Below are 19,280 nucleotides of genomic sequence, written 5' to 3' on the forward strand. Positions count from 1 at the left end.
AATCGTGGCCAGAGACCTCTGAAAGCCTCAGAGGAGGCAAGTTGGGTTAGTTGACACTGCAAAGGTCAGTGGCCAGAAGATTCTCTGACACCCTGGGAATTAGGAGAGACTAGCAATGAAGAGTACAGGATACTGCTAGGGCATTTGCAAATGAAGTGACTGCCCAGGGTTAAGTAATTACTCTACTTTTCAGTATTACATTATAGAAAATGATGAGCTGATTGAGTTTAGAAAAACATGGAAAGACTTACATGGAAAAAATGAAAGGTGAAATGAGCAGGACCAAGAGGACAACATACATAATAATAGAAACACTATCCTATTTGGGTAACTAATTCATCTTGAATATCAAATACACTTAAGCCAATAACAAGACAATGAAGAAAGATGCTAGCCTTCTCCAGAGAAAAAACTAATAGAAGTATGTGTAATATGGTTTTATATGAGTATATGGGTCTATATATATGTAGAGACACATTTAATTGTAGTTTTCTCTAGGGTGAAGTAGGGAGGGAGGAAGGAAAAAAAAAAGTGCAGAGCAGAGAACAAAAGAAAACTTAGAAGGAAAAAGAGAAAAGCTAAGTGGCTTTGAAAACTAAGTGTAGTATTTATTATATAATTAAAAAAAAAGAAAAAGAACCAAAACTTTAAAAACAAAATAAAATGAGGGGGGAAGGAAATGGCAAATCACTCCAGTATCTTTGCCAAGAAAATCCCAAAAGGGTCACAAAGAGTTGGATGTGAAAAAATTGACTAACAGCAGCAAGCACTATGAGTCACCAATGGGATATGGCAGCTCCCCCCACCAAGGTACTGCAAGATTAAGGCTTAGCATCTAGAATTAGATGTTAAGTTCCAATACACTGTGCCACAGTGTGGTTAACTGAGCTCAATTCTGGGTAGCTCATTTTAGAAAGAATCCTGATTAATAGAAGTAAATCCAAAGAAGGGAGACTAGGATGGTGAGTAGCATGGAAACTATGCTGTGATGACTGACTGAAGAAAATTAAGTTGTGTAGCTAGATAAAGGGAAAACTTGATGGAAGACTAGATAGCATCCTTAGAATATTTTAGGGGTCATCTTGGTAAACTAATATTTTCTGCTTGTTTGCAAAGGGAAGAAGTGGGAGCAAAGGATAGAAGGTCCAGAGAAGCAGATTTCAATTTAATGTAGGAAAAATTTCCTATCACTGAAAGTCCTCCAAAGAGAACAGATTGCCCTGGGAGGCAGTAGGTTCCCCGTTCAAGCAGAGACTGGACAGCCATTTGTTAGCCACAAGACAGACTTCCAAGGAGTCCTGAGCAGAAGAGTTCCTATCCAATTCATAAGAACCCTATCTTCTCTTCCCTTTCTTTTCTCTGGAGTCAAAGATGCCTGCATCTTCTGCTCTTGCCTCTGGGCTCCTTCCCCTCCTGGTCACTCACCAAGCCTGTGGCTCAATTATACCCAGGCCATTCCCCTTCCCTGAGAGTTCAAGGAACCAGAGTGTGGACAAGGACCCCAGAGGAGCCCCGGGCTCTGCGCTCAGAGGTGAGGGCAGGACCAAGCACTCACCGCGAGGTGATTCTGGCTCGTCAGTGGTTTATTATCCACCGAGTCAATGGAGATTGTCATGGCAGACTCCAGCTGGAGTTGCTGCTGGAAGCAGTTCTGTAGCTCCGACAGCGACAGCGGCAGCTTCGGGTAGGACACAGGCTTCTAAAAACCCAAGACAGGAATGCCAGTTATTCCTCTCCCCCAGGAAGGAGCCCCCCCTGACAATAAGCATCCAGGGGCACAACGGCTGAGGTACTTGAGGGCTTCGGGGGTGCCCCTCCAACAGGCCAGACTTCTCTTCTGCTGACCGTTTGCAATTCTAGCCCTATACTCTTTATCCTAACCCTCTCTGATCCCTGTGGTACTAAAATGACCTCCCAAGAGCTTCCACTCTTTATCCACAAGCAGAGATAAGGTCCAGCCCCTTGGTCTTAAAGGGGAGGAAACTGGAGCTCAGAGGAATGGCCTGGTTCACAATGTCCTGCTCGACTGGCAGAGGCAGGACTCAAGGCCTACTCTCTAACTCCCAGCCTGGGGCCAGAGCCCTGCAGCTTCCCTGAAGGAATTCACTGTCAAATGAGCCAAGTGAAGGGAATCACGAGCAGATACAAGCTCACCTTGGAGTAGAAGTCTTTAAGCAGGGGAGAAATGGTGTTCCTGGAGGAGCAGGCCAGGGAGGGCGAGAAGCTGGGCTCCACTTTCTGGACGGCTTTCAACACCATCATCCGCTCCTGTCTGGGGAGCACCAGCCCTTGGAAAAGGCTCTCTGGGCTCAGGCCCTGCTGCGCCATCTGATTCAGACAGCTGGGAGGAAAGGCAGACACATGTGAGCTGGGCAGGGCTCCTTCGGAGAATTCAACTCAGCAGACAGTGAGGAAAGGCCTGCTGCAAAAGAGGAGCCCAACCCGAAATCACCCTCATGGGTCCACAGAGACCTGGAAAAGTCTTGGGCACCCCCTGCACCAAGGAGAATGAGCACCACGGCCAGAGATGAGGCAAGGCGTCAAGTGGCTGAGCCCCCAGGGAGGCTGGCAGGGGCAAGGTGGAGAGGGAGAGGCAGAGCCAGTTGTGAAGATTTTGGACTTTGCCCCATGTGAGCCCTCATTTAGAATGAGCTCCTCTGATCACAGATCTGACAGGACACTTATGACATCACTTTTCATGCCAGTGATGGGCACATCTGGAATTTTTCTTGCTATAGTGTGAGCTGCTAGTCTACACTAGTTTTCCAGTTTTTCTAATAGTTTTTGTCAAAAAGTGAGCTCTTGTCCCAACAGCTAGATTTGGGGGTTTATCAAACACTAGGCTATTGTGCTTGTTTGTTTCCCATTTCTCTAATCTATTCCCTGCATCAACCTATTTCCTCACTAGTACCAAACTGGATATGATTACCATTTTGAGATCTGGTACTGCTAAACCACTTCTTTTCCTACTTCTTTTCATTACCTTCCATGAATTTCTTTACTTTATATTCATCCAAATGAATTGTATTATTCTTTTCTAGCTTTTAAATTTTGGTTACTGGTACTTTGATAGTGATTTGATTAATGTGGCACTAGTAATTTTGATTAATATGGTCCTAGGTAAGTAAATTAAGGTGATAATGACATTTTTATTATATTGCCTCATTGGCCTATCCATAAGCAAGAAATATTTTCCCAATTATTGAAATATGTCTTTATTTGTATAAAGTGTTTCATAATTGTATTCATATAGTTCCTATGTGTCTTGGCAGATAGACTCCCAAGAATTTTATACTTTCTTTTATAAAATAATTATTTTAAATGGAATTTGTCTTTCCTGCTAGATTTTGTTGATAATACCCAGAACAGTTGCTAGCTTCTATCTTTTATACTGGGAAACTTTGCTGAAAAGATTAATTTGTTTTGATTAGTTTCTCACTAGGGTTTTCTAAGTAAACCATCACATTGTTTGCAAAAAACAATAATTTCTTTCCTTTTTTGTCCATACTTCTTTCCTCAATTTCTTTTTCTTGTCTTACTGCTATAGCTAGTATTCTTAACACTCTAATGAATAGTAATGGCTATAGAAGACATCCTTGCTTTACCCAAGATTTCACTAGAAAATCTCCTGTTTATTCAGATTACAGATAATGTTGACTCTTGATTTAAGATGGATAGCATTTAACATATTAATGGAAAGGAAAGATTCCCTTATTTCTGTACTTTCTAATGTCTTTAAGAGAAATGTAGCTTGTCAAGAGTTTTTTTGTTTTTATTTACTTAACTGTCTGGACTTTGTTGTTCTTGTTATCTTGTTATTGACATGGTCGATTTTGTTTGTAGTTTTCCTAATATGTAAACCAGCCTTGCAATCTACATAGTACATGATATTTGTGATTTGTTCTGTAGTCTTCTTAAAATGTTGTATTTAACATTTTTGCAACAATATTCATAAGGAATTCATTAGTTTATTGTTTTCTTTCTCTTTTTTTATTCTCCCTGGTTTAGGGATGAAAACTATATTCATCACAAAAAGAATTTGTTAAGACTACCTACTAGCTACCTCCCCTCCCCACCCACCAACTGACCGCCCCCACTCTTTATTCCCAAGAAATACCTGAGAAGACTTGTAGAAATTGATGCAAAGTGAAGTGAACAAAACCAGGGGAACTATTTATAGCATAATAGTAATCTTGTAAAATGTTACTGTTGTAAGTAATAAAAATATAAAAATAAACTTTGGGCAACTTAGTAACTGATCAACACAACAATACATCATAATTTCAAAGAATTCATGATGATTCATGCTAAACACCTTCAGAAAAAGAGCTGATGGATTCATAAAGCAAACAGCATTTTTTTTTTTTGCTTTTTTTTGGGGGGGAGGAGAGCGAAGGGTAGGGGAACATGACTAATACAGAACCAGATTTTGTACAACTATGCATATTTATAATGAGTTTTATTTTCTCAATAGATGGGGGAAGAAAAGAATTTTAACTCCCAAATTTAATTTTTTTAAAAGAAAAGAAAGATATTTTTTTAAAAAGGCACTTTCCAGGGTAGCCTAGTAGACAGAATACTAGACAATAAATTAAGAACCCTAGTTTCAACTCCCTTCTAGTGACAATTAGCTAAATGATCATAAACAAGTTATTTTACCTTTCTCGATCTCAGCATCCTTCCCTGAAAAATGGGGGTAATATTTGCAGTACCTACCTCATAAGCACTTTGCAAAAATGTCAAATGCTGGGATAGGGAAGTGAGGAAGACCTATTGCTTCTGAGAAGGGGCAGGGTAGGACAGGATAGAGAAGGAATCTGGCAAAGACTTCCATTGGCAGAAAGGAGGACAAGCAGGTGAGAAAGCACCTAAGTCAAGTCAACCAGAAGACTTCCTACTACCTGCTCTATCTTGGATGTGCTCTTGAATAGCAAGAGCTTTTTTTGGGCAAGGAAATAAGGGTTAAGTGACTTGCCAAGGGTCACTCAGCTTTTAAGTGTCATGTATCTGAAGCTAGATTTAAACTAGATCCTCCTGCCACTAGGGCTAGTGCTCTATTTCCTATACCACCAGCATGAGCAGAGAGGCTCTGGAGGAGCAGGCCCTCAGTCCAATTCCAAAGACATTGTGAAATACCACTGGATTTGGAATCAGAGCACTGGGGCCCAAATGTTGACTTTCTCCTTATATGAGCTGTGCTAAGTCACTCCCCTTTGCTGATGCTTATTTTCATCTAACGTGTGGCCTGGCCTTTGGCTTGGCCCAGGTGCCCCCTTCACGATGCTTAACTAGGTCCAGGAGCAACTTTACCTTTTGATGATCACCAGGTCTGCATTTACTCGACCCATACACTCCAGGGCTGAAGCATAGGAAACCAGGTCAGGAGTCAGCCCTGACTCGTTCATCATGTAAAACAAGGTGCTTATTTGATCCAAGAAACCCTGAAAGGGAAATAGAGAAAAGTGCTGAGCTCCTGCTCCCAGGAGCTTTGCCCAGGCCCTTTCCCACAGCTCCTCCCTTGGAGGCCTCCGTGGGCCTCAACCAAGTGAACCCTGTACTGTCTTCCTCCTCCCTCCCTAACCAAGAATTCCCTTCCCTAATGCCAGCCTCTCAAAAAAACAGCCCTAGCAGATACAGTCTTACCTGCTTAGCCCAAGCTTTCAAGAGGCAATTGTACATGGGCAGAGTCAGCAGCTTTCCTCGTCCTTTTTTGTGATTAGAGTAGGAAAAAAACAGTTGATTTGCCTCCGTCAGACGATTCATGGAGAGCAAGCACTCCAGACAAGCCAGAAGGAAAACTTGCTTTCTGGAATGTTTAGACATCTCAGGCATGAAGGGGTTCAAGTCATCAAAATCAGTTTTACTTTGTGTCAGAAGTTCCTCCTTATTTATAAAAGACTCCTGGCTCAAATTGTTTTGTGGCCTCCTTTTTGTGGCTTTCTCTTTCTCAGTACTGGGTATCTGTTTGATAAATTTTACTTTTGATTTTCTGGAAAGAATCGCTTTCTCTCTTTTCTTTATCATGGATTCGTAAAAGGTCTGGTTCTTGAGCCTGACTTCCAGGTCCTGCTGTCTCTTGTGCAAATCACTCTTTTCTTGAGAGAGCTTTTCCACCCACCGGCTTGGGGCCTTACCCACCGGCTGGGCTGCACTGCCAGAATCTCCCTTGGCTCTGTCCTCCACCAGTCCAAGGGCCTGCAAGTCCTTCTGGTTGCCCATTCTCACTGGGGCCACTTCCACTCGATTAACTGTGACTTCGGATACATACTCAGTCTGGAGTTGTCTTACTCGGGCCTCTAGCACTGAGTCAGGGAGAGAAGAGAAGGAGCAGTCACAACGGTGCATCTGAAGCTTTGCCTTGCCCACAGCTAATCCTTCACCCACAGGAAATGTCTTTTAAGCTGTTCCCCAGATCTCAGGCTGAAACCTGATGTAATCAAAATTTTCTATTTTGTGATCAATAATGGTCTCTAGTTCATCTTTGGTCACAAATTTCTTCCTCCTCCACAGGTCTGAGAGATAAACTATCCTATGTTCCTCTAACTTATTTATAATCTCGTTCTTTATGTCTAAATCAAGGACCCATTTTGATCTTATCTTGGTATCGTTTTAAGTGGGGTCCATCCTAATTTCTGCCTTCTAATTTCCAGTTATCCCAACAGTTTTGTCAAATGATGAATTCTTATCCAAAGTTAGGATCTTTGGGTTTTCAAACACTAGATTGCTATAAATTGACTATTCTGTCTTGTAACCTAACCTGTTCCACTGATCAATTAATCTGTTTTTAGCCAATACCAAATGGTTGATCGGTACAGTAAACCACCTTCATTTATTTTTTTCATTAATTCCCTTAAATTCTGATTTTATTATTCCATATGAATTTTGTTGTTATTTTTTCTAGATCTTAAAAATATTTTCTTGGGTCTGATTGGTATAGCACTAAATAAATAGATTATTTAGGAATATTGTCATCTTTATTATATTAGATTGGCCTATCCAAACACTTAATATTTTCAATTATTTAAATCTGACTTTATTTTGTGGAAAGTTTTTTTTTAATTTAGCTCTATAATTCTGTTTCCTTTGGAAAATGAATTCTAAATATTTTATATTACAGTTATTCTGAATGGAATTTCTCTTTGTATCTCTTGCTGTTGGATTTTGTTGGTGATGTATAAAAATCAGGATTTATGGGTTTATTTTTATATCCTGCAACTTTGCTATAGTTATGAATTTTTCAATACTTTTAGTAAATCTCTGGGGTCCCTAGAAAAAATAACAACAAAGTTCATATGGAAAAAAAGGTCAAAATTTCAAGGGAATTAATAAAAAAAAAAATCAAATGATTGGCTTACTTTGATCTAAAATTAAATTATAGACAGCAGTTACCAAAACTATTTGGTATTGGCAGGAATAGATTAGTTGATCATGGGAAAAAATTCAAGGGATAAAACAGTCAACAAATTAGCAACCAGTCTTTGAAAACCCAAAGATCCCACTTTTGGGATAAGAACACTGTTTGATAAAATTGCTGGGAAAAATTTGGAAACAATAAGAAACTGGCATTGATCCATAAACTCCTACCCAAGATAAATCAAAATGGATTCTGCCTAGGCATAAGAATGAAAATTTTTAAAAAGAGGAACATAGGAATTACCTCTCAGACCTTGGAAAATTTTATGAAAAGCAGAACAGTCTTTACTGATCACAAAATGAAAATTTCGATTATACCAAACTGAAAAGTTTTTGCCAAACAAAACTAATCGACAAGATTAGAAGGAAGCAATAAACTGGGAAAATATTTTTACAGTCAAAGGTTCTGATAAAGGCCTCATTTCAAAATATATAAAAATTAACTCTAATTTATAAAAATCAACCATTCTCAATTGAAAAATGGTCAAAGGATATGAACAGACAATTCTCAGATGAAAATTGAAACTATTTCTAGTCTATGAAAAATGCTCCAAGTCATTATTAATCAAAAAGAAATTAAAGACAACTCAAAATACCACTACACACCTGTCAGATTGGCTAAGATGACAGGAAAAAAATAATATGATTGTTGGAGGGATGTGGGGAAAACGGGACATTGATGCATTGTTGGTGGGTTTGTGAGCAGTCCAACCATTTTGGAAAGATTTGGAACTATCTCAAAAGTTTCAAACTGTCTCCCTTTGATCCACAGTTTACTACTGGGATTATATCCCAAAGAATTACAAAAAGGGAAAGGGACCTGTATGTGCCCGAATGTTTGGGCACCCTTTTGTAGTGGCTAGAAACTGGAAACTGAATGGATGTATAGTTGGAGAATGGCTGAATAAATTGTGTATATGAAAATTATGGTTTTGTTCTGTGAAATGACCAAAGGATGATTTCAGAAAGGCCTGGAAGACTTACGAACTGATGCTGGGTGAAATACGGACCAGGAGATCATTATATCTTCAAAAACAATACTAGATGATGACCAGTTCTGATGGATCAGGATCCTCAACACGAGATCAACCAAATCATTTCTAATGGAGCAGTAATGAACTGAACAGCTATGCCCAGAAAAAGAATCGGGGAGATGACTAAAAACCATTACAAATTCCCAATCCCTATATTTATCCACATGCATTTTTGATTTCCTTCACAAGCTAATTGTACAATAATTCAGATTGATTCTTTTTGTACACAAAATAATTTTTGTCATGTATACTTATTGTATCTAAGTTATATTTAATATATTTAACATCCAGTCATCCCCATCCCAAGGGGAGGGGGTAAGAGGTGAAAAATTGGAACAAGAGGTTTGGCAATTTTAATCCTGTAAAGTTACCCGTATATATCCTTAAATAAAGGCTATTAAATAAAAAAAAAAAAAAAAAAAAAAAAAAATCTCTGGGTTCTCTAAGTATACCATCTATCATCTGCAAAAAGTGATAGTTTGTTTCCTCTTCCCTACTCTAATTCCTTTAATCTCTTTCTCAACTCTTATTGCTACGTGTTTCTAATAACAATTTGAAATAATAATTGATAGTGGGCAACCCTTCATTCTAGATCTTACTGGGAAGGTTCCAGTTTTCCCATTGCATATGTCTTACTGATGGTTTTAAATATATCTCCCTGACTATTTAAAGAGAAAGTCCATTTATTCCTATACTCTCAAGTGTTTTTATTAGGAATGGATGTTGGATTTTATCAAATGCTTTTTCTGCATCTATTGAGATGATCATATGGTTTTTGTTAGTTTGCTTATTGATATAAGTCGATTATGCTAATAGTTTTCCTAATATTGAACCAGCCCTGCATTCCTGGTATAAATCCTACTTGGTCATAGTTTATTATCCTGGTGATTTTCTGTAATCTTTTTGCTAATATTTTATTTAAGATTTTAGCATCAATATTCATTAGGGAGATTGGTCTACAATTTTCTTTCTCTGTTTTCAGCCTACCTGCTTTAGGTATCAGTCTGCTTTAGGTATCCATGTCTGTGTCATAAAAGGAGTTTGGTAGGACTCAGGCTGAAACCTTTGTCCAGGTTCAATTCTATTCTAGATGGCCCTGATCTGACAGCCTGAGGCACCTCAACTGGGCTGAATCTGCCAGGGCTCCAGCCCAGCCCTCTGTTCCTGCCCCAAACTGAACTAAACCCAATCTAGTCCTGGAGGCAACATGAAAGAGGTTCAAAGTCTTTGACCTCCTTGCATTTTAGTCATCCGATTCCCTTCACGAACCAGCTAGTGACTGCCCCCTTGCCTAGCACTGTAGAAGACACTTCAAGGGGAATACAAAAGAGGAAAAGGCACAGTCCCCATGCTTGATGGCACATCTGATCTAATTATAGTCTATCCTTCACCTCCCTGGCCTCTGCAGCTTGGGATCCTGCTCATATTCTCCCTCCTCCCTTAACTTCTGCAATGACACTACTCCCTTCTGGTTCTCCTCCTGCCAGTCTGATCATTTCTTCTCCGTTTTCTTTGCTGAACTGTCACCCATTTCCTGCCCCATAACCACAAATATCACCCAGAGCTCTGTCCTGGGCCTTGTTCTCTCTCTGGGATTCCAGCTGCTGCCATGAATCCAGTAATCTATTTATACAGATGATCGCCAGACCTATTTATCCAGTCTAAGCCTCCTTCCTGACCTACAATCTTATATTGCTAACGGCCACTGAGAACCTAAACCTCTACATCTTTCAACGTGTCCAAAACAGAACTCATACTCTTCCCCTGGTTCTTTTTCACCCTCCTTTCAGTGACTCAGGTTTGTAAGGAGTCATCCTCCATCCTCCCCCTCCAATCAGGATCGTGTTAGATCGATGTCCATGGGATCCAGCCTTGACTGTCAACCCCATGCTTTTCACTCACAGCATCACTCACTACCCTAGGCCCTCATCACCTCTTCTCTGACAACAGCTTCCTAACTGGGCCTCCTGTTTCCAACCTGTCTTCTATCCTGGGTCACAACAGGTTTCCAAAATCGCTGACTGACCACGTCACTCCCCTCTTACAAACTCTCCATCAACTCCTACTGCCACTGAGAAAAGTATGTGGATTCTTGCTTTGGCATCAAGGACCCCTGACAATCTGGAGCAATCCTGCCTTTCTTACCAGATAGTTCACATTTTCCCCTTCACATACTCCATGCAGAGGCCAAACCGTCCCACTTATTGTTCCTTCAATTCAACGTCTCCTCTCGCCCTTTCATCTCTTTGCATATCCCATCTCTTCAGTCCCACCTCTTAGAATTCCTAGCTTCCTTTAAGGCTCAGCTCCAGAGTTTCCTCTCTCCCTCTCAAATTAACTGTGTTTCCTCTTCTCTTGATGCTATATGTCCCAAGAAAATACCAACTCCTTGAAGACAGGGCTTAGGTCAAGGCCTGGCACACAGAAAGCAATCAATCAATATAAGCTTGTTTAACTACTGCACAGTGGAGAGAAGATAGTTCAATAATACTCTAAGGAGCCATCATTTTCTTGTTACAAGTCCTCTTCCCTCCACTGATTCCTAAGGCCACTTGGATAAGGTCTCTGAGAAATATCCTTTGGCTCTGGCCGACACCTCTCCAAACTTAGCTGGGCAGGTCCTTGAACAACAGACAGAGTTCATCACTTTGGATCCTGATCCCTGAGGGAAACCTTTTCAACTTGCAAGGCTCTTCTGGCCTACCTGGGAGAAGGAGGGGAGGCTTTGCACCCTAAAGACCAATCAGTCAAGCTCTTTATTAAAGTTAAAATGGGCAAGAAACATTTTTATCCTCTTTACATAGTAGTTAAAATTTTGTAAAGTACTTGTCTCATAGCATTGAGATGGAGAGAGTACAGGGAATGATCTCCACTTTACAGATAAAGAACTCAAAGAAACTGAGGGATTCCCTGTTCCTGGGGGTCAGAGTAAGGCCCCACATTCTGTCTCTGAGCAGAGAGCAAGAAGCAAGCATGAGATTGTGTGGTAAGGATGACAGGGGCTACAGAGATCAGAAGAAGGGAAAGATTGCTCTGAGCAGTAAGAAAAAGCTCTGGAAAGAAGACAGGAGGCATCCCTGACCACCTCCAGCTTATTCCTTCCTTTCTTCTTTCATGTATTCAGCAGGTGTTAAATAAGTGCTTATGTGTAAGGCTCTGTGATTCAAAGAAAAAAGGAAATCATCCCTGCTCATCAGGAATTAACATTCTCATGTGGGAAAAAATTAGAAACACATGTCATTTATAAAGTAAACTCAAAATAATTTTCAAGAAAATAGGAACAAGAGAAACACTAGCAACTGAGAGGGGATCAAGAAGCTGAGCCTTGAAGGAGCCAGGGAACATAAAATCTGATTAAGGGCGAGTGCCCCGAGAGCATGGGACACAGCTCCTGAGACACCAAGAGGGGAATGACCTGGATCAGTTCAGAATACCAGGCTGTGTGAAGGAAGGCCCGGCCAGTGCCAGCCCAAAGACTAACCTAGAGGCAGGGACTAGGAGCCACTGGAATGGCAGGGTCAGACCTAAGCATTAGGAATATCAATTTGGCAGCATTACAGAAGATGCATGAAATGGAAAGAGCCCAGGAGCAGAAAGGTCACCTTCATTTGCCATTAATTATGCATGGCCAGTGGGATATTTTTTTTTTTCTTTAGTAATCTTAATGTATGTTATGTGTGTGAAATCTCTCCAAAATGAAATCTCCTGAAAGAATTCCACAATTTTCTAATCCCTTTCAATGCCATGTACAGCATTTACAGTGAAGAGTAATGTTTGATTAACCCAAGGATCCCAACTACTAGGGTAAAGACATTTTAACAAAAAATTCTAGAAACTGGAAAAAAGGCAAAAATTTATATTTAGAATATAATTTTCTTTTTCTTTCTTTCCTTTTTTTTGCTGAGGTAATTGGAATTAAGTGACTTGCCCAGGGTCACACAGCTAGGAAGTATTAAGTGTCTGAGGTCACATTTGAACTCAGGTCCTCCTGACTTCAGGGCTGGTGCTCTATCCACTGCGCCACCTAGCTGCCCCCTAGAATAATTATTTTATGCCACATACCCCAATAAGCGCGCGTGCGCGCTCTCTCTCTCTCTCTCTCTCTCTCTCTCTCTCTCTCTATATATATATATATATATATATATATGTTTAAAATACAGACACCTGCACAGAAAATAGAAAAAGGTACCTTTATTTAACTATACCCCAGAGAATTCCTAACAAAGGATAGAGGCGTTCCTAGAAGATACAAGACAGTTTTGATTGCTTTCAACAAAACTGACAAGTTTAAAAAAAAATAAAATCAATGAAGCTAGAATTAGAAGAGAAGTAATTCAATGGGGAATAAAAATCTTTGCAGTAAACATATTGCAGTTGAACCTCAACATTCACACGTTTAACTTTCTTGACTTCAAGCAGCCATATAATTTTATTAGTAACCTCATTTTCACTTTTACATTAGCAAGTCTGCACATTCATGGCTATGTGCAGCAGACAAAAAAATGAGAAGCCTAAAGCAGCCTCTCACCAAAAGTGCCAGCTTCTTGCCTTAGCATATGTTTTTCATTCTGGAACAGGTCAACCACAGGGCCAAAAGGGAGAACAGAAATGGCAGGTTGTAACTTGTCCCTTGTCTTTTTTTTTTTTTTTTTTTTAAATACACCTCAAGGTTCTGGTATTTTGCTGCTCCCTTTCTAATCTATTTGGTGTTGCCTCTCCTCTGTATTTTATTTCATGGTTACTGTCTTAGGAAAAATGCATGTAATCAGAATCAGTGTTTCATTATAAAGAACTGTAGGCAGAAAAGTGTATTTTTAGCAATCTCTAGTGAAAGACTACAGTTTTTGATAGTTATGAGAAGCTAACTTCCTATTTTCCACAGTGTGAAGTATCAACATCCACATTTTTTACTTTTATGCTGTTTTCTAGGAACATTACTCCCACAAAAATTGAGGACTGACTATGTGTTAAAGATCCGACATTCAAAATGCCCTTGAAACCGATACAAATATATAAGAACAAAAGCCATTCCCAGTTCTTTTGGGCCTTCCAGCGGACCATGACATTAAAGAAGTAATGCAAGTGAATTGGATTTTAGTGAAGGTGGGCTGTGCAAAGTCACCAGTCACACTTTCTCCTGCAGAGCCAGTGGCTACATAAGGATTGAGGATGGCTCTAGATACAGTGGGAGACCTGGGCCTTTTTTAAGCCTTTCTAACAGGTCTCAACTTGACTGAGGAGACTACCTATTCAGTGATTAAGAATGGGTAAGAAAGAAATGAGACAAAAAATGGACTATTTTACTTAGTTAAAAAAAAAAATCAATCTAGGAGGGTAAGACCCTCCCACTTTCTGGTCAGAACAGAAACAATTGATAATCTTGGGATTCTTAGCCTATTATTTCTTTCCTGAGCATCATGCCTTAAACCCAAATCATTCAAGACTCTCACAGATTGGCCAACAAAAGTCAGGACAAGCCCTGCTTGATCTACGTTTGGATCCTAATTGCTTCAGAGTGAACATAAATAGTAATTGTTTCTTCTGGTTAGAAACCCTAAAGGTCTTCCCCTCTCAGAGGGATTTTTCTTTAAACCTTTTAAAGACCTTAGCTTAAAAAAGTCAAGGTTTCCCACGGCATCCAGAGCATTGCTTGTCGTCCTGATCTATACCTTGAATCTGGACCCTGACGGCTCTGGAGGAGAAAGTGAAGCTAGTGACTTTGTCCAGGCCTCCCTCATTTCAATCCAATTCACTTGCATGTAATAAAATCACTTACCTGATATCATGATCTTGTTCTGAGGAGGAAGGTCAAGGGGCACAAATAGGCAGTTTTCAAGAGGAATATTAAAAGTTGTCAATAATCATATGGAAAAATGCTCCAAGTTATTAATAATAAAATGCAAAATGAAATTGTGATGTTTTTATGAAATATATGCATATATTAAGCACATAGTTGCTTAATAAATGTTTACTGAATATTGAATGTTTCACTTCGTATTTGTCAAATTAACAAAAACCTAAAACAGTAAATGTTGAGGGGAAAAGAGAGACTCAGTAACTATTGTTCATTCTCAAAGAAGATCATGATATGATAGATGAGAAGCTATAACATGCAAGTGAATTGGATCAGGTGAGGGAGAGCTGTGCAAAGTCATCAACTTTACTTTCTCTTCCAGAGCCATCTAGGTCAATAATATATATCACTAGTAGAATCATGAATTGGTTTTAAATTGATATGACTATTCTAGAAAACACTTTTGGTACTAAAAAAATCATTAGCCCAAATATATCCTTTGAACTAGTCATATTAGTAAAAGGCATAGATCCTAAGTAGATCAAAGAGAAGTAAATGACCTATATGCATAAAAATATTCATAGTAGCAGTTTTTGGAAGTAAGAAACCAGAAGGAAACTGAACCAGAGACTGAGAAATGATTGACAAGTTGGAGTATTTGAATATTATTGTGCTGAAAGAAATAAACAAAGATTCAGAAAAACTTGGAAATGCTTACATGAACAGATGCAGAGTAAAGCAAACTGAACCAGGAAAAATATATACGCAATGACCAAGGCAACTTAAAAACTTGAAACTCCAACTAATGAACAATCATGACTTCAAAAGATGGATGGCAAAGTCAATTGACACCCTTCCTAAGTGATGGGAACACTCTCCAGACCCATCACTATGAAAGAAATCTGTTTTGTGCTTATCTCCTAGAGGCAAAAAGACCACCCAGCACTAACCCTACTCTCTCCCAGCTTTGTCCAAGAAGAAGGAGGCCTGGAGCTACAAGATAGCATCTGCTCAGGATGCAGTTCCCAGTTCTGAGGCCACGAACCTATAATCTTTGCCTGGGCTAGGAGGCAGCTTCCCCACGAGCCTCTGCAATGACCTCCCTATATTCAAGCTTCTTGAACTCTCCCCTCCTTCCTGTTTCACTTTTTTCTGTAGTTCTTTGCAGGGGGCTGGGGAAGGTGGGGTTAATTCCCTTAATGAAGCCAAAACCTGCTGGAGAAGCTTTGTATATCACCTTTCTATACTCAGAAGCACTTAAATATCTGAAGTGAAAGAACAAATGAAACTGATGGTTATTAAGTGTCTATTATTTGCTAGAATACAAACAGAGAACTGAGACATTACTCTCAAAAAGCTTCCCTTTCCTTTGGGAGATCCGACCATTAATTAACATAGCAAGGAGAGAGTCAGGAAGACTCTTCAAGACAGTTCAAACTCAGCCCCAGACACTAGCTGGGTGAGCCTGGGTTAATGCGTTTGCCTCAGTCTCCTCATTTGTAAGAAAGGGGATAACAGCACCTGCCTCTCAGGGCTGTGGGGATCAAATAAGATGTCTATAAAAGAGCACTATAAATGCCAGCTATCATTATTACTCCTTCTCAGGGAAGGAGTTTGGGTGGTGCCGGCCCAAGCAGGGGAATGGAAAAAAGATTTCTGGAGGAAGTGGAGCTCCTTCTTGCCATGAAGGAAGCAAACGTTCTCTGAGGTAGGAGTCAGGAGGGACAGTCTTCAAACATGGAAAAACTCACAGATCAGGAAAGGAAACGCTGCCTCGGACAGCAAGCAGACCACTCTGGCCGACATCTAGCATGTGTGAGGGGAATCACGGGGAGTCAGCTTGGAAACTGGCAGAGGCCAGACTGTACCTTGTCCTAAGACTGATGGGAGGCTTTAAGGCTCCCACACCTGCACTCTGGGACCAGCCATCAACGAACGGGGACGTGTTTCTTCACAAGCCTCTCCCCACCACAAACCTGCCATGGGGCCACACTTACCTTCCAGCAGTTCCACCTGCCCCGCGTCCCTCCTCCTGTCCTGTTCTGGAGCATTGACGGAGTATCTTCTGCCCCGTGTCCACGGGACCCCTGTAGGAAAAGAGACGATTAGCTCTGGAGCCAGGCCCCAGGCCCCTTCGCGTTTATTCCTTGCCTGGCATATAACAGGCACTGCATGAGTGCTTGCTCCCTCCCCTCCCCTCCGGGGTCAGGATGCCAGGGCCAGGGGTATCGATGGGCAAGGGCAAAGCTGCATCCACACCCCGTCTCTGCCTGCTTGTGAATCATGCCCAGTTCCCAAGGTGGGAGCTCAGGAGACCCTTCCCTCAGCTGGGACGTTCTCGGAGGCTCCCTCCCAGGGTGCTCACGGGGACGGAATGAGATGCTGCTTGCAGGGGAAGCTTTTTGGATGCTGGTCTCCTTTCCTTATGAAGCCCCTCCTATGGGCCAGCTCCTCCAGGACTGGGATGTGCCCAAAGCTGAGGGCTTTGCAAACGGGATCTCATCTGATCCCTGCCGCCACTCTGAGAGGTAGGGGCTACTGTTACCATCATCTCCATTTTGCAGCTGGGGAAACTGAGGCAGGAGAATAACTATTAATGAACTAATCTATGACGCAGGATTTGAACTGGGGTCTTGCTGTTAACTCCATCCTTATGGCCCAGGGGGTCAAAGGTCATGGACGGTGCAGATAGTGAAGAAACCGGAGGGGGGGGGGGGCATTCGAATATGAAGAAAAAGAAAAGTCAGAGGTCAAAGGGTAAGAAAGTCAGTGAGTGCGGGTTCATAGGTCGGGTCACTTTAGCCGAGTCAAACATCGGGGTTCCTTGAGCTTGCGGCTGGCATGAAAGGTTAGTTCTTGAACTTTAGGGAGAAGAAAGTGGGATTACGAGACTGCTGACTCGCACGGCCGGGGATAAGTGAGGAATCAAACGGGAGTTGGGAGAGAACAGAGAGACTGCCTCAGGGTCAAATGTCACCAATCTAAAGTGCGGACAGGAATTCGAGGGGCTCCCATTTACCTTTCTCCGGACCAGGGCAGGAGCAGCCCTCGGGCCGCAGGGCTCGGCCGAGCCCCGACGCCCCCCGGCTCAGCAGCGAAGCCCTCAGCCGAAGCACCGACATGCCGGCGGCCCTGGGGGCCCCGGGGCCACACGAGGCTCACCCAGACCGCCCTCCCTTCGAGCCCCGGACCGGAGTGTCCTCTAACGCGCAGGCGCCGCCCTCCGCGCTGACCGCTGGGAGTCGTAGTCTCGGCTCCCCCGGAGAAGCGCTACCCTGGGCGCGCCAGGGTGGATCGCTCGTACTTCAAATCCCGTGGAGCCATGCGGAGGGCGGGACGAGGCGGGGTTTAGCGATAATACGACTTCTGATTGGCTGCGCTACTTACCCGTCGCGCTCTAGGAGAACGGCTGAAGGAGGAAAAAGTCTATTTAGGGAAGGCCGGCTTGCCGCGCTGTGGCTTTTGTGCTAGTTCTTCCTGCTTCCGGGATATCCCGGTCTCCCCGTGGTCAGATATACCCCCCCCCCCCCTTAGGTCTCCCGAAGTTGTTCTGAAGACCGGATGAATAAAGTGCTTGAAGTTTACATAAATGCGAGCGAGGAGGGTTCTCTGGGCCCTAACCCCACGCCGCGCGAACCCTGTCTTTCACCGAGCTGACGTTCGCGTTTATTAGACTGAAATGCCCTTCCTGGTACACAGTAGGGGCTTACTAAGTGCAGGTTTAGGGAGTGAGCGGGCTGCGTAAGCCAGGTGCTTTTGGTGAGTAGAGAGAGAGGGACTCCTCATGCTAGCCCCTGGCAGGAAGGGGGACGGGCAACGCCCTGAGGGAATGATTGGCTCCCACTCCGGACTCCGAAATCCAGCGGGAGCCCGAGGTCTGTCCCAGGTAGACTTATGTCAACGCCCCTCCCCCCTTCTTTCCTGTCCCGGAGAACGTGGACAGTCGGGCGGCTTCCGCCCCGGTTTACCGGGGGAAACGGACCCAGAGAGGCGCGAGAGCCCGCCCCCAAGCCCCCGGGCTTTTAGTCTTGGGCTTCGCCTCTCGCCCCAGCCAGGCCCCTCCCGAGTCCGTCTGCGCGTCCGAGCCGGGGGCACGCAAGCAGAGGACCCTTCCTGAGTGCGGGGAGCCGCCGAGACACGCGCCCCCGCCGTCCCGCTCTGCCCGGGTGCGGGGAGCCGCCGAGGCACGCGCCCCCGCCGTCCCGCTCTGCCCGGGTGCGGGGAGACGCGCCCCCGCCGCCCCACTCTGCCGGTTGGGGCACTCTGGGTGTCGCCAAAGCTCCCGCCAGGGTGCCACCCATGCCTTCACCGCTTTGCTATTTAAAGAGCCTCCCCCACGGAGGGGGGAGGGGCGGCTCAAGACCTTTCACCCTTCCCTGGTCACTCGCCCCACCCCACGTCTCCTCTTGAATCACCTACTTATAGGTAATTGATGTCTGCAATCGGGGAAGTTAGAGACCGTCCAGTCTGAGGCTCAGATTTATTTATTTTTAAATAAGAGCTTTTTAGTTTCAAAACATATGCATGTGTTTTTTTTCAACAATGATCCTTTGGATTGTTCCAAATTTTTCTCTCCCTTCCTCCCCTATGGCAAGTAATCCAATAAATGTTAAACATGTTAAAAAATATATATGTTAAATCCAATATATGCACACATATTTATACAATTGTCATGCTGCACAAGAGAAAGATCAAAAAGGGGGGAAATTAGAAAGAAAACAAAATGCAAGCAAACAACCAAAAAAGTGAAAATGCTTTGTTGTGGTCCACACTCAGTTCCCAGAGACCTCTCTCTGCGTGTAGATGGCTCTCTTCATCACAAGATCATTGGAACTGGCATCAATCATCTTATTGTTGAAAAGAGCAATTGATCATCACATAATTTTGTGGTTGTTATGTACAATATTCTCCTGGTTCTACTTATTTCACTCAGCATCAGTTCATATAAGCTCTCCAGGCCTCACTGAAATCTTCCTGTTGGTCATTTCTTATTGAATAATAATAATCCATAACATTCATATTCCATAGTTTATTCAGCC

The 19,280-nt window shown here is 42.6% G+C and overlaps 1 protein-coding gene across 1 annotated transcript in view; it reads right to left on the reverse strand.

The window, feature by feature from the left end:
* POLRMT (RNA polymerase mitochondrial) overlaps positions 1 to 17,471 on the reverse strand; it is a 46,732-nt gene extending 29,261 nt beyond the window's left edge. The window contains exons 1-6 of the mRNA XM_031948272.1: positions 17,261 to 17,471; positions 16,239 to 16,328; positions 5,644 to 6,302; positions 5,311 to 5,441; positions 2,155 to 2,341; positions 1,556 to 1,699 (exon numbers count right to left, since the gene is read on the reverse strand). Of these exons, the coding sequence (XP_031804132.1) occupies positions 1,556 to 1,699; positions 2,155 to 2,341; positions 5,311 to 5,441; positions 5,644 to 6,302; positions 16,239 to 16,328; positions 17,261 to 17,363 (1,314 nt within the window). The 5' untranslated portion in view covers positions 17,364 to 17,471. The remainder of the gene's footprint in view (positions 1 to 1,555; positions 1,700 to 2,154; positions 2,342 to 5,310; positions 5,442 to 5,643; positions 6,303 to 16,238; positions 16,329 to 17,260) is intronic.
* Between the last annotated feature and the right edge of the window lie 1,809 nt (positions 17,472 to 19,280).

The sequence above is a fragment of the Sarcophilus harrisii genome, chromosome 1, assembly GCF_902635505.1.
Source record: "Sarcophilus harrisii chromosome 1, mSarHar1.11, whole genome shotgun sequence".
Lineage (NCBI taxonomy): Eukaryota > Metazoa > Chordata > Mammalia > Dasyuromorphia > Dasyuridae > Sarcophilus > Sarcophilus harrisii.